Raw genomic sequence first — 22,469 nt, forward strand, 5'->3', positions numbered from 1 at the left:
TGCAAAATGGTTTCATAACGCAAAGCAGTTTGGGAAAAGGGCGCAAGGCTCAAAGTTGTCAAAATATACCAAAGATTTTACCCAAAAGCTTTTAGCGCGTTCTGACTTCCCCTGCTTCTGCCAAGATTACGTGTTTTGACCCACACTGAAAAAGAGGAAAAGATGCGAGCTATACTACACGATCAACAGTCAACTTCCTATGTTTGATTGCTTTGGGAGGGTCGGGAACTGATAACTGGCACATCCTCGTACATGCAACACACACACAAGGGAGCATCAGCACTCTACGATTTGTTTGGTACTTTCTTTGTACTCGTCTCGCCGAAAGCACGCGAGTCACGGCTTGCGGGCTGGAGTTCGGATGAGGCATTTCATTTCGCACGCGCCAGTTGAATTTATACAGCTTCGAACCGAAAGCCAGCTAGTATAATGGGTTGGATTGTCGCGAAAAGTAAGATTGGATGGCGACTCTTCATGAACCGCGCAACCTCACATTTGCGGTGGTGAGCATTTAATAGCTTGATGTGAGAAGCACCCTTCTGGCGTTGCGAAGCAATGGAACCTTCGTTGGACACCCAAAAGCCAAGCATGTTCTTTCTATTATCTGTCAGCTGTGAGTTCCTTTGGTCTACGTACATCAGTTTTTCTAGTCAGCCGCCTTCCATTCCTCAGAAACAGGTCTAACACCACCAACACTCCTGCAGATATGCCTGTCCCCGCGCCGGCCCCTATAACGGGCACACCCTTATTTATTTGTTGCTTCAGTTGTCGTGGTATAATCTGGGTCCTCTGCAGAGTTTGTCAAGAACAAATAAAATATTATACATTCAATGTACGTGAGGTGCCAAATTCGTACCGGTTTCCATATAAGAGTGCATTGCCTATTCGACTAACCATTTCCTTCTCAACATACTCATCTGAAGTAGTCGTTCCCCAACCGGTAGATCTTGTTCCTTTTCCCTTCTTTTTTCCCCCTCTTCTTTTTTTATTCCTTTTCTTTTCTTGTTGTTGTAACACATGCTTCTTGGTCAGAAAAAGTTTGTGATGCTGAGTAGTGAGACGATTGAGGCTACTCATGGTTCGTTGGGCCATAATCTTATGTTGGCAGAAGGGTTGTCGATTGATTTTGCTCTCCAAGTCTTTCATCTTTTTGTCTTCACTCGTTTCTATCTTCGAGTGGTTTTGGGGGGAGGTAATGTGGTCTTCTTTGGCATTATCATCTACAGGACCGCCTCCGTTGTCATTGTGGACAGGGGGAATAATGACATTATTCCCTTCCCGTTCATTCTCTTCTTGGTTATGATGATTGGGTCGAGTGGGCTCCTCTTGATGAGTTGTCAGAGCTGCGATCTGCTGGTCGTGCATCTCCCTCATCCGCTGCAGGGTCATCTCCATCTCGAACTTGAAAGCTTCTTTCTGCCGAGCTAGGGCGTCTTCAAGCATTTTGTTCATTTGTTCGGCACTGATCATGAGTACCTCGCGGGGTTGTCCCTCGCTGGATACCGTGTTGTCCGAAGCGATCGCGGAGCCGGTATCTGATCCTTCGTCTTCGCTTGTTAGCAAACAAATTTAGTTTTTATTCAAAACGCGTCTTTTGAGTATAAACTTGTTCGATCTCAATAGGTCTTGAGTTCGTTCGCCATTGATAAGTTATAGGTCTAACTTGTCAAATATCGCTTCCGCATTTTAATTCGTATCATTAGTGGTATCAGAGCCTCGGCTCTTGATTTCCATTTATCGAGACGATCCTAGGCATTTAGGCTCGCCCAAATATTATCCTATCTTAAAAAAAAAATAAAAAAAAAAAAAAAAAATCATGGCAGAATTTGACGATGATATGATACTCGAAAATCTTCGAGAGTTGCTCCGCAACCGCCCTACGGGCAGTCGTTCTGGTCCTCGATCGAAGCCGGATGAATTCAAGGTTTCGGAACTTCCCGAATTCATTGGTGGTACCAACCCGGAGGATTATTTGGATTGGGAAAGGAAAATCGATCGTTTGTTCGATTTTAAAGATCTCAGCGACGAGAAGAGATGCAAATATGCTATTCTAAGATTAAGCAAGGGAGCATCACTTTGGTACGAGGGGTTAAAAGCAAAGTGAACTCGCGCTGGAAAGGACAAGGTGGCATCGTGGGATTCCTTAAAACGTAAATTGAGGAAAAGGTATGTACCAGCTACTCATAAATTGGATATTTATCGTAAAATCACGGATTTGGTACAAGAGAAATTAAGCGTTGCCGAGTATATAGATGAGTTTGAAAAATTAATTCTAATGGGGGAATTGGAGGAAAATGAGGAACAAAAAATGTCTCGTTTTCTTCGTGGTCTGAATCGTAATATTGCCAATTCTGTCGAGTTATACCCATATTCGGATTTTGATACTTTGTGCAATTTATGTGTTAAGATTGAGGCCCAAGGGAAGTTTAAGTCAGGGGGTTCGAGTAGAGAATACAGTAGCCCTAATAACTATTCCAAACCCGTCTTTTCCCCAAAAACAACACCTACTCCAAACTCAAATAATTCGACCAAAACCATACCGAAGACCTTCGAGTCGGGTAAGGAGACTAGTTTGTCGAAGGTTCGTTGTTTCAAGTGTCAGGGGTTCGGACATTTTCAAAGTTCGTGTCCTAACAAGAGGGTGGTAACATTGAGAGAGGCTAGGGAGTGTCGTGAGGAGTTGGCCAAGGAAGAGGAGCGATTGGGAGATGTGTTTAATTTTGATGAAAGTGAGAAAGAAGAAGAGGAGGAGGAGGGTTATGAGGCCCCTGTGTATGATACTCTGTTGGTTCTCCGTTCTTTACAAGTTCAAGCCGAGTCCTTTGATTCGGATCAGCGGGAACAATTGTTCCACACCAAATGCCAAGTCAATAGCAAGTGGTGTAGCGTAATTATAGACGGTGGGAGTTGTACTAATGTGGCATCGGAAGGGATGGTGTCCAAGTTGGGTTTGTCCACTGTTGCGCATCCTAAACCTTATGCGCTTCATTGGTTGAACGATGGGAATAGTGTGAAGGTTACTAGGCAGGCTCGAGTAGGCTTGTCGATGGGCTCTTATACCGATGAGGTACTTTGTGACGTAATCCCTATGGATGCTTGTCACGTTTTGTTAGGGAGGCCATGGCAGTTTGATCGAGATGTTGTGCATCGGGGAAGAAGCAATGAGTACGTGTTGAGGGACAAGGGTAAAAAAATTGTATTAAAACCCATGTCATCTCAGGCTATTCGGTCTATGAGCACTAAGAAGAAGAAGGCAACTATGCTGATTAAGGAGCGGGATATTGAACGAGCTATTGATCGAGGGGAGTGTGTTTATCTCCTCTTGGCCAAGGAGGAATCAGCGTTAGGCCGGGGGCTGCCGACTGACAGTCCAGTTGATGGGTTGATACGGGAATTCGCAGATGTGTTTCCCGACTCTTTACCACCGGGTTTACCACCTATTAGAGGGATCGAACATCAAATTGACCTTGTTCCCGGGGCGCCATTGCCTAACAAGGCTGCTTATAGGTGTAATCCAGAGGAGTCTAAAGAGCTTCAAAAACAGATTAATGAACTAATGGAGTATGGGTATGTTCGGGAGAGTATGAGTCCTTGTGCGGTTCCGGTTTTACTCGTACCAAAAAAGGATGGGTCGTGGCGAATGTGTGTCGATTCAAGGGCGGTCAACAATATCACGATTAAATATCGGTTCCCAATTCCTCGACTTGATGATTTGCTTGACGAGCTCCATGGCTCTAAAATATTTTCTAAGATAGATTTACGAAGCGGATACTATCAAATCCGTATGCGTGAAGGGGACGAGTGGAAAACCGCTTTCAAGACTAAATACGGGTTGTATGAGTGGACCGTCATGCCATTTGGTCTCACTAATGCCCCGAGTACGTTTATGCGCCTAATGAATGAAGTATTGAAGGCATTTTTGGGCAAGTTTGTGGTCATCTACTTCGACGATATTCTAGTTTATAGTTGGAATTTAGAGGCGCATCTTGAGCATCTTAGAATGGTTTGCGAGAAACTGAGGGAGCAAAGGCTATATGGGAAACGTGAGAAATGTTCTTTCTTGGAGGAGAAAGTGTTGTTCTTGGGTTACGTGGTGTCAGGAGAAGGAGTGGAGGTCGACCAGTCCAAGGTCGATGCAATACGAACCTGGCCATCGCCTGGTTCAGTCACGGAGGTAAGGTCTTTTTTGGGTCTTGCTTCTTTTTATCGCCGGTTTATTCGAGACTTTAGTACTATTGCGAGTCCAATGACGGAATGCCTTAAAAAGGGGGCGTTTGTGTGGGGAGAGGCTGCCCAAGCTTCATTTGATTTATTGAAAGAGAAATTATGTCAGGCACCCGTGTTAGCTTTGCCCGATTTTTCTCAGCCTTTCGAGGTTGAATGTGATGCTAGCGGGGTCGGTATCGGGGCTGTATTAAGACAGAGGAATCGACCAGTGGCCTTCTTTTCGGAAAAATTGGGGGGTGCTCGTTTGAAGTATTGTACCTATGACAAGGAGTTTTACGCCATTGTTAGAGCACTTATGTATTGGAGTCATTACTTGCGTCCGAATCATTTCGTTTTACATTCCGATCATGAGTCTTTGAAATACATCAACGGGCAGCAAAATTTGAGTCCTCGTCATGCCAAGTGGGTTGAATTCTTACAAGCTTTTCATTTTTCTGCTAAGTACAAGGATGGTAAGACTAATATCGTGGCTGACGCGTTGTCGCGGCGGTATTCTTTAATTTCCGTGCTTAATGCCCGGTTACTTGGGTTCGAAATGTTGAAAGCTCATTATGAGAATGATGAGTATTTTGGGGAATTATTTAGCAAAGGCTTGGTTGGGGTTACTGGAGAGTTCGTCGTTCAAGATGGGTTTCTATTTAAGGGAAACCGTCTTTGTATTCCGAGGCACCCAATTCGGGAATTGTTGGTACGTGAAGCTCATGGGGGTGGCCGAGTAGTGAGACGATTGAGGCTACTCATGGTTCGTTGGGCCATAATCTTATGTTGGCAGAAGGGTTGTCGAGTTCGAATGCGCGGTTCGTAAGTTTGGTCACATGCTTTGGATTCGTCTGAGTGCAGGGCTTCTACAAAACAATTTAGTTCCACTTTATTTGGTCAATAAAGGGTGATTATTACCCTATTTAGTGAATTGTTTATTGTTTTATTACTACATTTAGTAGGTCTTAAATGGCTAGAATTAATGGTCATAATTAGCAAGTTTAATTTTGTCATTAGGAGTCTTTTATTAGGAGTCTTTTATTTGGCTGTAACGGTTGTCCTCTTAAGGCTATTTATAGTCTTGAAGATTGTAATTTTTGATAAATTCAGAAATTTTAAGAAATACAAAAACTTGCTTGTTAGCAAACAAATTTAGTTTTTATTCAAAACGCGTCTTTTGAGTATAAACTTGTTCGATCTCAATAGGTCTTGAGTTCGTTCGCCATTGATAAGTTATAGGTCTAACTTGTCAAATATCGCTTCCGCATTTTAATTCGTATCAGTTTGAAAGTACAGCTTTAAGTTAACTCTTGTTTAGACTATACGTAGAGAGGAGGATTTCGCTTCTTCTTTTTTTCCCGATGTCATGTCCCCATTATTGTACATTGGAATATCATGCCTTCGATTCTTGCATTACTTTTATCGGATTGAAGCTCCCTACAAAAGTCTAGTTTCAGTTAAAACATTTCAATTTTTCCAGGTGATAAGCGTCTTCTTCATGCAGATGATCGGTGGCAGTTCGAAAAATCATAAGCTTAATCCTACACATGAGCATTTTAGAGAATAACAGTTAGCATGCTCTGGAAGAATGATTCATACTAATGAGCAAATATTGCATGCTCAATAGATATAAAACCTGGCTTTGCATCAGGAAAGTCGATTGGGGTCCGCCAAATAACCCTGTCATCTGTGTCTTTTCCCTCAGTGCTGCTTTCAACCATGCTTGGACAATACTTCTGCTCGAAAGCAGGAATTTCTCGAGAATTCACAGTTCTAGAGATATTCATCTCCAACAATGAATCAACCAAGGCATCAGCAAAATTTGGATAATTGATATGGCACGGTATTATCTTCACCTACAGAAGTAAAACATAAATATAAGTTATGTGTATGAGATAGTGGACATAGACACATATAAACTATAAACTCTAAAACATGCAAATTGAGCATATGGAAACACTATCAAAATGGTACCTGTCTATCACTGTTTTTCTCTACTAGCTTATCCAATTAATTTATTAGATCATAAAATGGCTTCCCAAGAGCATCTAGTGCAGAGACGCCCTTCTCTGGTAGACAAATACAAACTCTTGATGAAGACTATTCACTTTCTCAGCAATAAATCTTGCAAACTTCTTGTTTTCGTCGCCAGTAGTTCGTATTAGCGAAACCTGCAATGCATCAAAATGGTTAGCTTCACTGCTTATCTGTTGACAACACAAGCACACATGCCTACATGCGTGTGCACATAAGCGCAGGCCAAAGGTATCTTCTACACATGAACATCATGAAGAAAATGATCAAATTATTCATATGCAGCTAAGTAAGATCATAAACAAAAATCTGAGCTTCTTTGAACTTTGCACATAGTACCCAGGGAATTTTAAAGCCTCAACAGTATCAACCCCTCACCTCAATTACTGATAGTGTATTCTGTACAAAACTATTTTCTCCTTAATACTGAAGTTAATAACATAACAAGAGATGTCTACTTGATAAAGTTTCCTGCGAGCATATGATGTTTACCAGACAAGACTGTCAATTACTCACTTGTATAGGTTCTATAGAATACCTGCCACCATATAGTATATACCATATTCCTTACTGCCCAAAAAAAAGTAACAAGGCTTGTTAAAAATGTAACCAAGGAAATAGTTTATTAAATCGTTCGCTGTGACATATTCAAGTTTTGGATGTTGAATTTGGAAGACTAAGAACTTTGGTTGAAGGATCCGAGCACAGGTAGAAGGTGATTCTCTACCCTGGCAGGACTGAAAGATACTTCGAGGTTTATGATGCCTGAAGTTTTTTTCTGCAGAGTAAGGAGAATGTTGCGAAATCCGATCAACAGGGCCAACCTTAGTATATCTTTGCTTTATGGCTACAAAAGGGAAGGAAACACAGGTCAATTTCCGATCATGTTAGACACCGCCCAAAGCTGAATAAATAGCATGGACTGCATTACTGTTGTGATTTAAAATTAAAAAAAAAAACCATCTATTGATCAAGGTCTTGATGGACAATTATGACAAATGAGTTAATTTTACATTACTTTCTCCACATGATGCATCAATATTCTTTTGAAGAGTCATTTACCAATATAAATAAACTTCCCTAGTTTTGACAGAGTAACAAGTTACATGATAATTAAATGTCTACAGTACACTAAAGTTGTTCATAAGAGCGTTGCACTTCATTACTAATAAACAATGCCTACAAATGAAGATAGCGCCAAGGAAAGAAGTCTCAACTTTGTAAAAATAATTAAAATAATAAATGAAAAACCAATAGATCTTGATTTACTTGTGTATCAATGCTTCGTGGCATTAAGTACGTTGAAGGATTTCAAAAGATTCAAACAATAAGCTTCCAATGTTATACTATAAAATGGTATTCGATCAGGTTAATCCTGTAAAGCCTGTGGCGAAGATTGACCTCCAATCTTACGATGCAACTTTACACACGAATGAAATGGAATTCAGCTGGTTAAGGCTCCAATTCATGGCGGCTGATATAGTATCCAATCCAGCTCTCTTAAATTATGCTTTTGAATTTTAGGGTATATAACGGTCTATTCTATGAGTGTATGATACATCTCAGGTATTTTTTTTCTTATTAAATTTAAGAATATGTGGAAATTAAGATGTATGCAAAACCCAGGAACCAATGTGTGCAACTATCCCATAAGCAGTAGGCAGGTGTGACTCTCCTTTAAAAGTGTCAATACTTCATTATAACGTCCACTAACTTAAGTTTGTTCACAAGGTTTACAAATAATATTTCCTAACGCATTGCAAGGACCTGTTCACATAGATTATTATTTTTCGGTGATTTTTAGATATCAAGTGTCACTTGTGAATACAAGAATCAGTTGTAAAATTGGAGTGTCCATAAGAAATGCTGACCTGACCATTATGTGCATGAATCTTTCTATCTTTAAACACTGGAGGTGTTGTATCCTTAGCTCCAAAGTTTACCGTATCTGAGGCCCCTACACATAAGGACCAAAGGGATCTTTTTCTCTATGATGGCATCAAATCGGGAACCATCACAAGCCATAACACCACCGACTACATAATCAGCAACTTCTGTTGTTGTCACATCCAAAACACCCTACATCCAAAGAACAATGCCAGAACGTGAAGTTTTCTCAATAAATTTACAGAAAGATTCAAGTCAGTGGCTGCAATCACTTAAGACTGACTGGAACCTGGGCACAGATTGGGAACTGAGGAAATGTTTTCAATGATTAAAATTTTGAAAAATAAAAAGGAATGCAATGCCAACAAATAAGTTGCGGAAACAATTAGTATGTATTCCTCATGCCTCGTGTGCATTATAGTTCAAATCCAGCACGGTACATTTGTAGTGTCGAACAACAACGATATGCTCTGATACCACTTGTCGTGACGGACGGCGGCGCCGAGGAACCAAAACAAACGCCGATCAAAGAAGGCCAAAAACAACCAAATATCAATACACAAACCCAAACACCAACCAAACAAATGCCTCACATGTTGAGACTCAAATGGGAGTGCGAACACTCACCCCAAATGTCGATGTCGCTCACCAAATCGGCTGCATCATAAAGACCGCCTACGTATCCTCTTGCCCAAGGAATCAAGCCTTCACGTAGTTCACCCAAATGACCTCCAAAGGCCCTCAAACAAATAGAAAAGTATGCAACTCTTCCCCAATATCTCCGACAGATCTGCAACTGATAGCGGTCCCAAACTGATACAAATCAAACACCTCCATATGAGGTGAACCAATGGTCGTATCCAAATCATGTCCACCAGCTACAACCGAATCCAAAACCAATCCATCATCTGCATCCGAAATCAAATGATCCCCAACATGTATCACCTCAGCTGGAATCCCAAATGACGTAGTATGATCTGGAGTACATGGAGTAATCTCCACCCAACGTGGAGTAGCACCACTCTCCACCTGCTGCGATATCCAAACGACCTGATCAACACTCTCCACCTGGCGAGAGTCAAAAGTGACATACCTGCTCAGAACAAAATTAGAAGCTCCCAAACAATAATCAACTGAGCCTCCGAACCCCAAACACGCAATCGGATCAAATCTCACATCCTCGATGTGACCAAATACTGGGTATCCAAATATCCGACGCAACCCAAAATCTGAAGCAGCTCCACCAGATCCAATAACTCCTAATACAGCAGTCAGCGACCTGTGACTAAGATGACCCAAATATATCGAAGCTCCAGAACCAATGCTCGACAACCAACGCCGATCCTCCTCCAGAAAGGAACAACCCATTGAAACTGTCATCTCATCTCGTCGCCCCAAATTCTCCACACCAATGAAGTGTCTCCTGTGATAAACACGTAAAATATGCATTATCTTAGTGTGTTTTAAGCATGATTTACGAGTGTTTAATGCATATTTCGTGTTTAGATCGATGATACTGCTGTTGTTTGTATTCTTATATGTAGGTATTGGCTCAAGATTAAAAGATTTGATGATCATTGGAAGTTTTACAAGAGTTTGAAGCAACAACAACATTTCGAAGGCATGGTTCGTGAAGAAAATGGATGCACGAATATAAAGAACTGGAATTTCTACCATGATGCAGTTTGAATCAAGAAAAACTCAAAAGATAAAAGTTGTAGATCTCTTCAACAGGATTTCAATGCAACTTGAATCACCTCATTCCGAGGTCGAACGCAAAAGTTATAGCCAAAATACCAAAAACTGAAGAAACAAGCACAAAATCAGCAAAACAGCCCCTACCACACCCTGGTGTGGTGCAGACCACACCGGTGGCGCGGGAATTAGTTATTTTCCAGATTTTTAGGGATATATAAATAGATGTTTTGACTTAGGGTTTTGGATATCTTTTTTATGTTCTTTTAGCCATCAACTAGCAACTATTCTAGGGTTCTAGTATTGAAGGAAGACATTAATCTCTTGTAGAAGATTGGATTGCAAGTTCTTATTTTGAAGATTTCAATTGAAAGACGGGTTAATTCTTTCCTCTCTTTGATTTATTTCTTCTTATGATTGATTTGCATAATTATTTGATGTCTTCTCTTATTCCAATCATGTGTGAGTAGATTTCTTGTCTAGGGTTGGGAAAGAACCCAACTTTTTGGTGATTGATGATGAATTGATATAGGTTCTTGGTGAAAGTTTAAATCTTTGAACTTGATTTCTAGTGTTTTAATTTTGTTGATTCGCTTGATCACCGTATTAGCAATCATAGGTAATTAATTGAAGGACTGAAAGGTGAAGATTAATACCGGATCTCTAGAAATTACTCTTCTAATTTACTCATTAGTTTAACTAGTCTAATAACGTAAAATTTGGTAATTAACCCTAGTCCCTGTGGGATCGACCTTGATAGCTACAACGAGTCTGTGCGCTTGCAGATTTTGCCCATCATCCTATTGCCGTGAGCTTGGCACAAATGCAAGAAAGGACCCCTACCAAATCTAGAACAACGAGTTACCTTTCTGCCAATACATTTCTTCCAATTGTTGTTGACTTCTAGGACTTTGCACCAACGGGAACTGGTCGCGACCCAATAATGCCTAGAACAATCATCAACTGTGGAAACTAAGATACGATTACCTCCCAATGATGCCTTCTTGGAAGGCCCCCAAATACCTGACTGAACACCTCCTAAAAGACCCCTCACTCGATGGATAGGAATGCCAAACTCCACCACGGTCTTGCTCATCCCAATATGCTCACAGGACTTCAATCTGTAGGTCATGACACTCCTCAACAACCAATGCACGACATTACCAATCATATACCCCAGCACCAAACAATACCACAGTCTAGCCGAATCTGATGAAGTCATCATCTCCCTATCAATCACCGTGCTTCCGAGCAAATAATACAAATTTCTTCTTCTGACGCCCTTCATCACAATCATGGACCCAAATGTAACCTTCAAGCGTGCATCCGCCAAGGTCACCCTATAGCCTGCTGCCTCCAAAGCTCCAAGTGAAATGATGTTCTTCTTCAACTGAGGAACGAACCTCACTCCAACCAACTCCCGAATCACCCCGTCACTCATCCTGATCCTATCAATCACTGTGCTCCCAAGCAAATAGTACAAATTGCTCCTTCTGACGCCCTTCATCACAATCATGGACCCAAATATAACCTTCAAGCGTGCATCCGTCAAGGTGACCCTATAGCCTGCTGCCTCCAAAGCTCCAAGTGAAACGATGTTCTTCTTCAACTGAGGAACGAACCTCACTCCAACCAACTCCCGAATCACCCCGTCACTCATCCTGATCCGAACGGTACTGATACCACCAATAGAGCATTTGTGATCATTCCCCATGAGCACGAAATTCCCTCTTTCCAACTCCTAAAAGCTGGAGAACCAATCCCTCATAGGGCAAATATGGTATGTAGTCCCCGAATCCAACATCCACTCTGTAGAGTAGACAACACAAACTGACGACAGTGCAGATAATGAGTAGCCCGAAGAATCCGAATCTAAATCGTTACCACTGGCCTTGACAACATTCGCCTCTGAAGCTTGAATAGCTTTCCCTTATTCTTCCCGGCTCGATCAACTAACTTTGGGCATTCGGCTTTCCAATGTCCATCCTCTTTGTAAAAGGCACACCGATTCTTACGAACTCCAAGATGTGCCCCTCTAGACTGTGACCTCCCACTACGGTTTGGACCCTTTGCTCTTGCGACCAACGCCCCCGCTACCGGCTCAATCGAAGTCTCCTTATCCTTCTTTCGAAGCTGATAATTCACAAGTGCAACAGTGACCTCACTATACGAAAGAGATGCCTTCCCATTAATAAGAGTAAGAACGAAGGTCTCATATTCCCCATCGGGCAAGGAACTCAACAACAACAACGCCTTGTCCTCATCTTCAATCACCACATCTACATTCGCCAAATCCGTAAGAAGCTTCGTGTAGTGGTTCATGTGATCACCAATGGAGGTTCTTTTCTTCAACTGGAAGCGGTAAAGCCTCCTCTTCAAATGCAAGCGATTCTCCACACTCTTGGTCAAATACTTGCTCTCAAGGATCTCTCAAATCTTCTTTGCAGAAGTCTCATTGATCACATCATACTTTAGATCTTGAGTGAGACAAGACCTAATCACACCACACGCCGTTCGATTCATCTTTTTCTAAACCTTCTCATCAATATTGTCCGGTTTCCCGTCCAACTCCAACGTATCTTCCAAATTTTGCGCGTTGAGCGCATCCATGACTTCGCATCACCAAAGTCCAAAATTGTTTGTGTCATTGAACTTTTCCACGTCAATCTTCATCGAGTGGATATTCAAGCTTTGGACGGTCTTCACGCCGGAAGTACTGCCCACAACTCCTTCTTTCTCGACCATAATTCTCAAAACACCACCAAACCAATGCGGAAACAAACGAGAAATAGATCCAAAACTGAAAAGATAAGATTTTTATCAAAAAGACCCCACCTTTATCACCAAACGAAGCCCTAGACGAACTTTCAAAGCGATCTACTCCTCCAAATAGCCCAAGCGTAGCCCGAGCTCTGATACCACTTGTAGTGCCAAACAACGATATGCTCTGATACCACTTGTAGTGTCGAACAACAACGATATGCTCTGATACCACTTGTCGTGACGGACGGCGGCGCCGAGGAACCAAAACAAACGCCGATCAAAGAAGGCAAAAAACAATCAAATATCAATGCACAAACCCAAACACCAATTTTAACGTGGTTCAACAATTTCCTACGTCCACGGGACAAGAAGGGGGAGAGTTTCCACTAATAGAGAAGGAGAGCACAAATTGAGATTACAAATCGCTCAAACGAACCAACTAATCTCACCAACAAATCTCTCAACCTCTCAACCAATAACCCTAACCAATAGCTCAGAAAGATCTCTCTTTTCTGTGCTCCAAAATCCCCAAATATGCTCCTACAAAACCCTCAAATCGTATTGGTATTTATACCAAAACAGAAACCCAAACAGACTGCAAATAGGAACCTGAACTTTCCAAAAAACCCGTCATAAGTCGACTTATCAGTCTGCATAAGTCGACTTGGCAGAGCGAAAAACAACAACTGGAGAACAGATCGTAAGTCGACTTATCAGACCTGACAAGTCGACTTACCATAAGTCGACTTATGCCTGTGCATGAGTCGACTTATGACCAAAAATCTGCTTTTTCCAAGTTCTTCTCCACAACATTCAGTTCTGCAAGCGATAAAATTAACAAAACCTGTATGAAGCCGCCTCTAACAAGTTCTTCCATTGCTTTTCCGCCAACTCCGGTAGCATGAAATACAAGCGTCTCATACCCTTCCTTCACAGCAGTAACACATGGAGTAGTTGTAACACCAAACATAGTTATTCCCACAGTAGGCTTACACATCATATCAGCAGAAGCATCACGTGCAAGTAGTTTTCCCACGATCAGCAGCTGCTCCGGCATTAGACAGTACAACTTTACTGACACTATTGATTTCTCAGATATCAACTACTGATGGAAACAGTGTTAAATCCGATGTTCCGACTTAAGGTTAGTCTGACCACTGGCCACAGTAGGCACAATTAACTTTGGTACTCCCAGAGGAAGAGATCTCAAAGCCGGAGCAGTTAGAGAAGTTCGATCCACTGCCTCCAATGCCTATGGCTCCACCTAGGATGCGATCCTCATAAGCTTTCCTCAGGAAACAAATGAGGGCACTACTCATGACTGCAATTGCTTCACCTCTATCATCCGGAAGCTTGTAAGAAACAAATGAGGGCACATACGAAAGAATATCTTTTCTACTGATAAAAGAAAGGCCTTCTAGAGGAGATGTTTCCTTCTGACTACTTGAGACATCAACAACACAAACTTCTACCTGTCATTTCATGATATGAGAGAGTAACTTGTACGACCCCCTAATTGCAGAACAACATAGATACTAATAAACGAGTCAAATTAACTGAGTTTTTTCATATGGTATCGAGCACATAACCAAGAAAATAAAACAAGAAACACTACAGTTAGAAAGCACGATATCAATTTGAGAACGCACAAAGAAAAATAAACCATTAGACCATCAGATATGATAATTAGCAATAACGCAAATAGTCCTGAAATAAATAAAATGCTTACTGGTCCTGCACTCGCAAATAACATGGAGTTAAAAGATTGTGATTCATCCAGTATATACATATAGTTACAAAGTGTTTTAGTTGAAATTGTAAAATCATTGATGTTGCTTCAAAATATGCGATGAAGCATCTTGTGTTACTGCAACACTTAGCATATGTTAAATGTCGAAAATGATTCTCGTCGTACCAAGTTCCTTGCAAGCTAGAGTACTTGTTTACTTCTAGACAAACTATATATACAAGTTAAAAGAATACAAAGATTACCGAAAAAGAATAATCTCTCCAATGTATCTGCGTTCCTTTTTCCTTCATCTAAATAATGTTGCATCAATCTTTTTGGTGGAGCCTTCTTAGTTTAGAGTTGTGTTCCATAGATAATTTCATGTTGATGATAGACGTTGGTAGTTAAAATAAACACTTCATCAACAATTTGAACGACGTAGTAAACCCCAATCAGTTTACTACTTCAAATGCTCAACATGTAGAAGATTCTCTAAATTTTTTAGCTTGTAACACGGAGACAGCTTGTAGAAGCTTCTTCTTAACTTTGGCTATTGATATGAACCCTTGATTACCATATTCTTCACCCTCTCTCTCTCTCTCTCTCTCTCTCTCTCTCTCTCTAATTTAACAGCCAGGCTATATTAGTTATGGGTCTGGTTAGGTAGAACCAGGGCCCCCGAGCCTAACTCTAACCCGGACTCAACATGCATGGCCCTGAATTAATAATTCTTAGCTCAAATAAAATGGGTCTGACCCATATAAAAAGAGAACTTGTTCCAAATTCGGGCAGATCCATTTCTTAAAGAATAGTATACAACCAATTGTACGTAAGATGGCTGTCATATTTTGCATATTTAGAACACGTAATGTGTTGCAAATAGATGATCCATCGGGGACCGTCCATTTGGTTAGGTTGGGGAAGCCCTCGCAGGCTACCCGGGCTCAAATTCAGTACTCTTACTGGCTATGAGCCATGTGGTAGGGAGTAAAGTCAAGACTCATATATAAGTTTGGGGTGCTTGAGCTCTTGGAAAGCAGTTGAACTTCGACGGAGGGGGTGCTTGAACTCCATATGCTTCTTCCCAGAAAAGGTAACACTCCTTATGTGATCGTGGGGGGCTCACCCACGTGCGCGGGAACTTTTTCCCGCTGCCAACTCCCGAGCGCGGGAGTTCTCCCGCTGCCAGCTCCCGAGCGCGGAAAAATTCCGCGCGATTTTTTCTTCTCCCGCCCCATTCAGCCCGCCAATTAATCCGGATCCCCCCTTTTAGTTTCTCCTATAAATAGGAGAGGTGGTGGAGGTGTTTTGGTGTGGGGAAAAATATTAAGTGGGAAAATTGTGGAGAAAACAATTAGGTTTGTGAGTTTTCTTAGAGAGAAAAGAAAAGAGTTGAGATAAAACTTGTATTAAGTTTGGTATTCTCCTCATAGTGAAACCCCCTCCCGTGGACGTAGGCTAGTTTGCCGAACCACGTAAATCTCGTGTATTTACTGTTTTTCTGGGTTGTTGGCTATTGCTTGTAGGATCCCTCAAAATTCGGTCTTGCGCTGATGAGAGGAAGAGTGGATATCTCACTTCGCTGAGATATTTCGCTACTGAGTCTAGGTTTCCTTCGCGAAACACAGATTTCGAGTTTGACTTGTACTTTGTGCAAACAAAAGTCAGGGCTCTCTCTCAGGTGATATCGCTTCCGCGGCGGTGGGCGTGACTCTGCGCCCAACACAACTCAAGCTTACATTCCAACTTCTCCCTTGCAACTCATGGTGACAAAGAAACAGGGATGCCAAAGAAAGGGGAAGACAAAACCTCATGCTCACAGGCTAATCCACTCAAGAAGATATAGATAATACTATATTAGCTTGTATGGAAATTATATAAACAACTCAAACATAGTTTTGGCTCAAGTATCCATTATATGAATTCATCAAATTATACAAATAGATAAACAGAATAATTATAATCAAATCCGGCACGTCGGATTCGGACCAGATTACATCATCAATAATTTAGTATCCACACTTCAAGAGGTGTATCTACAGCATAAAAATCTAAACTTCAATGAACTATCCAGTATCCTGATCTGAATCCCACAAGAATACTAGATACTAGTCCTGAAAACTAACGGTAAAACCCTAGGTTTTGATCTGAACCTCGCAAAATTTAAGAATGATAGCTGAATCGAAGTCAATTTGAGAGATCCTCCAACCATCGCTTAATCAAAAAGCTACAATCATAAACAAAAGGAGATTGCGACTAAAATGGGAAGTTTTAGCTCACGATCCACAATCACACTAACAATTCAACCAGGGAAGGGAAGTTTTAGGTCATGATCGCCTTTTTAATGAGCAATTCAATCAGAGAACTAGGGTTTGGATTCGATGAATTCTTCAATGAAATCGGGAGAAGGAAGATGAGGAAAATTACCAGCCTCCCACTACGGTTTGGACCCTTTGCTCTTGCGACCAACGCCCCCGCTACCGGCTCAAACGAAGTCTCCTTATCCTTCTTTCGAAGCTGATAATTCACAAGTGCAGCGGTGACCTCACTATACGAAAGAGATGCCTTCCCATTAATAAGAGTAAGAACGAAGGTCTCATATTCCTCGTCAGGCAAGGAACTCAATAGCAACAACGCCTTGTCCTCATCTTCAATCTTAACATCCACATTCGCCAAATCCGCAAGAAGCTTCGTGTAGTGGTTCATGTGATCACCAATGGAGGTTCCTTTCTTCAACTGGAAGCGGTAAAGCCTCCTCTTCAAATGCAAGCGATTCTCCACACTCTTGGTCAAATACTTGCTCTCAAGGATCTCCCAAATCTTCTTTGCAGAAGTCTCATTGATCACATCATACTTTAGATCTTGAGTGAGACAAGACCTAATCACACCACACGCCGTTCGATTCATCTTTTTCCAAACCTTCTCATCAATGTTGTCCGGTTTCCCGTCCAACTCCAACGTATCTTCCAAATTTTGCGCGTTGAGCGCATCCATGACTTCGCATCGCCAAAGTCCAAAATTGTTTGTGCCATTGAACTTTTCCACATCAATCTTCATTGAGTGGATATTCAAGCTTTGGACGGTCTTCACGCCGGAAGTACTGCCCACAACTCCTTCTTTCTCGGCCATAATCCTCAAGGCACCACCAAACCAATGCGGAAACAAACGAGAAATAGATCCAAACTGAAAAAGACGAGATTTTTACAAAAAAAGATCCCACCTTTATCACCAAACGAAGCCCTAGATGAACTTCCAAAGCGATCTACTCCTCCAAATAGCCCAAGCGTTGCCCGTGCTCTGATACCACTTGTTGTGACTGATGCTTTGAGAAACCAAACCAACGAACGCCGAGAGAAAGACCAAACAAAACACAAACACCAAGGTTTTACGTGGTTCGGCAAATTGCCTACGTCCACGGGGCAAGAAGGGGGTGGGTTTTCACTAATAGAGAAGGAGAGTACAAATTGAGATTACAAATCGCTCAAACGAACCAACTAATCTCACCAACAAATCTCTCAATCTCTCAACCAATAACCCTAACAAATAGCTCAGAAAGATCTCTCTTTTTCTGTGCTCCAAAACCCCAAAACTCTCCTCACAAAACCCTCAAATCGTATTGGTATTTATACCAAAACAGAAACCCAAACAGACTGCAAATAGGAACCTGAACTTTCCAAAAAACCCGTCATAAGTCGACTTATCAGTCTGCATAAGTCGACTTGGCAGAGCGAAAAACAGCAACTGGAGAAGAGATCATAAGTCGACTTATCAGACCTGATAAGTCGACTTGCCAGAGCCCAAAATCAACAATCCACAGCAGATCGTAAGTCGACTTACGACTTACCATAAGTCGACTTACCATAAGTCGACTTATGCCTGTGCATGAGTCGACTTATGACCAAAAATCTGCTTTTTCCAAGTTCTTCTCCACAACATTCAGTTCTGCAAGCGATAAAATTAACAAAACCTGTATGAAGCCGCCTCTAACAAGTTCTTCCATTGCTTTTCCGCCAACTCCGGTAGCATGAAATACAAGCGTCTCATACCCTTCCTTCACAGCAGTAACACATGGAGTAGTTGTAACACCAAACATAGTTATTCCCACAGTAGGCTTACACATCATATCAGCAGAAGCATCACGTGCAAGTAGTTTTCCCACGATCAGCAGCTGCTCCGGCATTAGACAGTACAACTTTACTGACACTATTGATTTCTCAGATATCAACTACTGATGGAAACAGTGTTAAATCCGATGTTCCGACTTAAGGTTAGTCTGACCACTGGCCACAGTAGGCACAATTAACTTTGGTACTCCCAGAGGAAGAGATCTCAAAGCCGGAGCAGTTAGAGAAGTTCGATCCACTGCCTCCAATGCCTATGGCTCCACCTAGGATGCGATCCTCATAAGCTTTCCTCAGGAAACAAATGAGGGCACTACTCATGACTGCAATTGCTTCACCTCTATCATCCGGAAGCTTGTAAGAAACAAATGAGGGCACATACGAAAGAATATCTTTTCTACTGATAAAAGAAAGGCCTTCTAGAGGAGATGTTTCCTTCTGACTACTTGAGACATCAACAACACAAACTTCTACCTGTCATTTCATGATATGAGAGAGTAACTTGTACGACCCCCTAATTGCAGAACAACATAGATACTAATAAACGAGTCAAATTAACTGAGTTTTTTCATATGGTATCGAGCACATAACCAAGAAAATAAAACAAGAAACACTACAGTTAGAAAGCACGATATCAATTTGAGAACGCACAAAGAAAAATAAACCATTAGACCATCAGATATGATAATTAGCAATAACGCAAATAGTCCTGAAATAAATAAAATGCTTACTGGTCCTGCACTCGCAAATAACATGGAGTTAAAAGATTGTGATTCATCCAGTATATACATATAGTTACAAAGTGTTTTAGTTGAAATTGTAAAATCATTGATGTTGCTTCAAAATATGCGATGAAGCATCTTGTGTTACTGCAACACTTAGCATATGTTAAATGTCGAAAATGATTCTCGTCGTACCAAGTTCCTTGCAAGCTAGAGTACTTGTTTACTTCTAGACAAACTATATATACAAGTTAAAAGAATACAAAGATTACCGAAAAAGAATAATCTCTCCAATGTATCTGCGTTCCTTTTTCCTTCATCTAAATAATGTTGCATCAATCTTTTTGGTGGAGCCTTCTTAGTTTAGAGTTGTGTTCCATAGATAATTTCATGTTGATGATAGACGTTGGTAGTTAAAATAAACACTTCATCAACAATTTGAACGACGTAGTAAACCCCAATCAGTTTACTACTTCAAATGCTCAACATGTAGAAGATTCTCTAAATTTTTTAGCTTGTAACACGGAGACAGCTTGTAGAAGCTTCTTCTTAACTTTGGCTATTGATATGAACCCTTGATTACCATATTCTTCACCCTCTCTCTCTCTCTCTCTCTCTCTCTCTCTCTCTCTAATTTAACAGCCAGGCTATATTAGTTATGGGTCTGGTTAGGTAGAACCAGGGCCCCCGAGCCTAACTCTAACCCGGACTCAACATGCATGGCCCTGAATTAATAATTCTTAGCTCAAATAAAATGGGTCTGACCCATATAAAAAGAGAACTTGTTCCAAATTCGGGCAGATCCATTTCTTAAAGAATAGTATACAACCAATTGTACGTAAGATGGCTGTCATATTTTGCATATTTAGAACACGTAATGTGTTGCAAATAGATGATCCATCGGGGACCGTCCATTTGGTTAGGTTGGGGAAGCCCTCGCAGGCTACCCGGGCTCAAATTCAGTACTCTTACTGGCTATGAGCCATGTGGTAGGGAGTAAAGTCAAGACTCATATATAAGTTTGGGGTGCTTGAGCTCTTGGAAAGCAGTTGAACTTCGACGGAGGGGGTGCTTGAACTCCATATGCTTCTTCCCAGAAAAGGTAACACTCCTTATGTGATCGTGGGGGGCTCACCCACGTGCGCGGGAACTTTTTCCCGCTGCCAACTCCCGAGCGCGGGAGTTCTCCCGCTGCCAGCTCCCGAGCGCGGGAGTTTTCCCGCTGCCAGCTCCCGAGCGCGGAAAAATTCCGCGCGATTTTTTCTTCTCCCGCCCCATTCAGCCCGCCAATTAATCCGGATCCCCCCTTTTAGTTTCTCCTATAAATAGGAGAGGTGGTGGAGGTGTTTTGGTGTGGGGAAAAATATTAAGTGGGAAAATTGTGGAGAAAACAATTAGGTTTGTGAGTTTTCTTAGAGAGAAAAGAAAAGAGTTGAGATAAAACTTGTATTAAGTTTGGTATTCTCCTCATAGTGAAACCCCCTCCCGTGGACGTAGGCTAGTTTGCCGAACCACGTAAATCTCGTGTATTTACTGTTTTTCTGGGTTGTTGGCTATTGCTTGTAGGATCCCTCAAAATTCGGTCTTGCGCTGATGAGAGGAAGAGTGGATATCTCACTTCGCTGAGATATTTCGCTACTGAGTCTAGGTTTCCTTCGCGAAACACAGATTTCGAGTTTGACTTGTACTTTGTGCAAACAAAAGTCAGGGCTCTCTCTCAGGTGATATCGCTTCCGCGGCGGTGGGCGTGACTCTGCGCCCAACACCTTACGTACAAAGGTTCCCTCAGAGATCGAGAAAAATAAAATTAGGATTTCCTCACTAGACAACGTACGTGCACAGTGGAAGTTTATTATTTCCATAAATGATAGACAGGATCTCGTGTAACATATGCATAGGAACATCACTTATACTGAAGAAACAAAATCTTTCACCAAGTTTACATGAATGTGCAAAACTGCGGAGGTTCCTCACGGCACACAACGTATCTTGGGGGCACGCAAACTATGGGGTTGGAAGGACATTCTGAGAAACAAATTGGAGGATATGAAGGGCATGAAGCTGGCTTTGAAGGCTCAGGTTCAGGTTTTGCAGGGGGACCAATGGTTGAAATTTCGGCGCATTTGCAAACTTTTCTTATTCGTTTGATCACGTCCATTGGGTCAGCGGAGCCGATGACTGTCATCGTGTTCTTCTCAGCATCCATTTCAATCTTGTCGATACCTGCTCATGATCAGTCACAAGTCACAACAAAAATTTAGTTACTTGCTTTACATATGACATGTTTTGGACAGTTCATATTCATATATGTACTTTTCAATTTTATCGGAAGAAGAGTTCTTTGGATTAGGGTAGGCTTAACAAGGGTGATGTAGGCATTCTACCATTCATGTTAACACCATGTACTCCAGGGGGCTTTGTACAATTTCGAAAGCTCAGGGGGGGTTGTATCTGATTCGTAAAGTTTACGGGGATTTGTGCAGAGCACGCCAAAGTTCAGGGGTTTTTGGAGAAATTTACCCTTTCCAAGGTGTACCGATATTATACATTAGGTAGTATATCATGAGTTTTCACTGAAATATATATAATGGTCATCTTAGTAATGCAAAGCACTAGGACTTCATCTTTACATTTCTCTCCGAAGTAGAGAGTTTTAAATGCTCAACGTGTAACTAGCTAGTTTACTTAGCATGACTAATGATTTCAGTTATTCAAATCCGAAGCAAGTTTCTCTATTAAAAAGAAAAAAAGAAAAACCTTGTAGCACGGAGACAGCTTGTAGAAGCTTCCTCTTACAACATTGGCTAGCGATATGAACCTTGATCACCATCTTCATCCATGCTCTCTCTCTCTCTCTCTCTCTCTCTCTCTCTCTCTCTCTCTCTCTCTACACACTAAGACCAACCTACAGTACTATGGATTGGCTTTATAGGCGCTTATGCAATTAGACAAAAGAAAGTTTCAATTAGGATATTGAGGTTGATCAACACACTAACTAGAATTAGTTGTAGAGTCCCTTCAACTAGCTAGGCCATTAGTTGTCATTAAACCTCTTTATGAAAAGGAATCGCGATAGTACATCGTAAACTCTCACGACTCGCTCAAATACATTAACTAATAGCACTTGCTTCTATGGGCTTTGTTGCTTGCTACGACTTGTTCTCCTTCCTCATTGACACACTGTATATTTGATGAATTATTAGTCTACTAGTACCAGGAATTAGAGCACAAATTAAAAAAAAACTGTACTTGTATGATTGTTATCAGTTGTAATAAATTTTCAAGGACTCTAAATGTTGGTTTGAGAAACTT

The 22,469-nt window shown here is 41.4% G+C and overlaps 2 protein-coding genes across 2 annotated transcripts; both read right to left on the reverse strand.

Moving 5' to 3' along the window:
* LOC109830997 (UPF0261 protein BPP1817-like) lies at positions 601-18,494 on the reverse strand. Its single transcript, XM_020398342.1, is given in 11 exon segments — positions 601-800; positions 5,843-6,062; positions 6,181-6,308; positions 6,311-6,377; positions 8,112-8,207; positions 8,209-8,319; positions 13,430-13,628; positions 13,630-13,726; positions 13,729-13,816; positions 13,818-14,057; positions 18,282-18,494. Coding segments are annotated over 11 exon segments (1,659 nt in total).
* On the reverse strand, positions 21,044-21,988 carry LOC109830593 (heavy metal-associated isoprenylated plant protein 2-like). The gene is made up of 2 exons (XM_020397898.1): positions 21,915-21,988; positions 21,044-21,380 (listed from the first exon to the last, which is right to left on the reverse strand). Exons 1-2 carry the CDS (start codon positions 21,985-21,987, stop codon positions 21,097-21,099), a joined length of 357 nt encoding a protein of 118 aa, XP_020253487.1. The 5' UTR covers position 21,988; the 3' UTR covers positions 21,044-21,096.

The sequence above is a fragment of the Asparagus officinalis genome, chromosome 2 (genome assembly GCF_001876935.1).
Source record: "Asparagus officinalis chromosome 2, Aspof.V1, whole genome shotgun sequence".
In the NCBI taxonomy this organism is placed as follows: Eukaryota; Viridiplantae; Streptophyta; class Magnoliopsida; order Asparagales; family Asparagaceae; genus Asparagus; species Asparagus officinalis.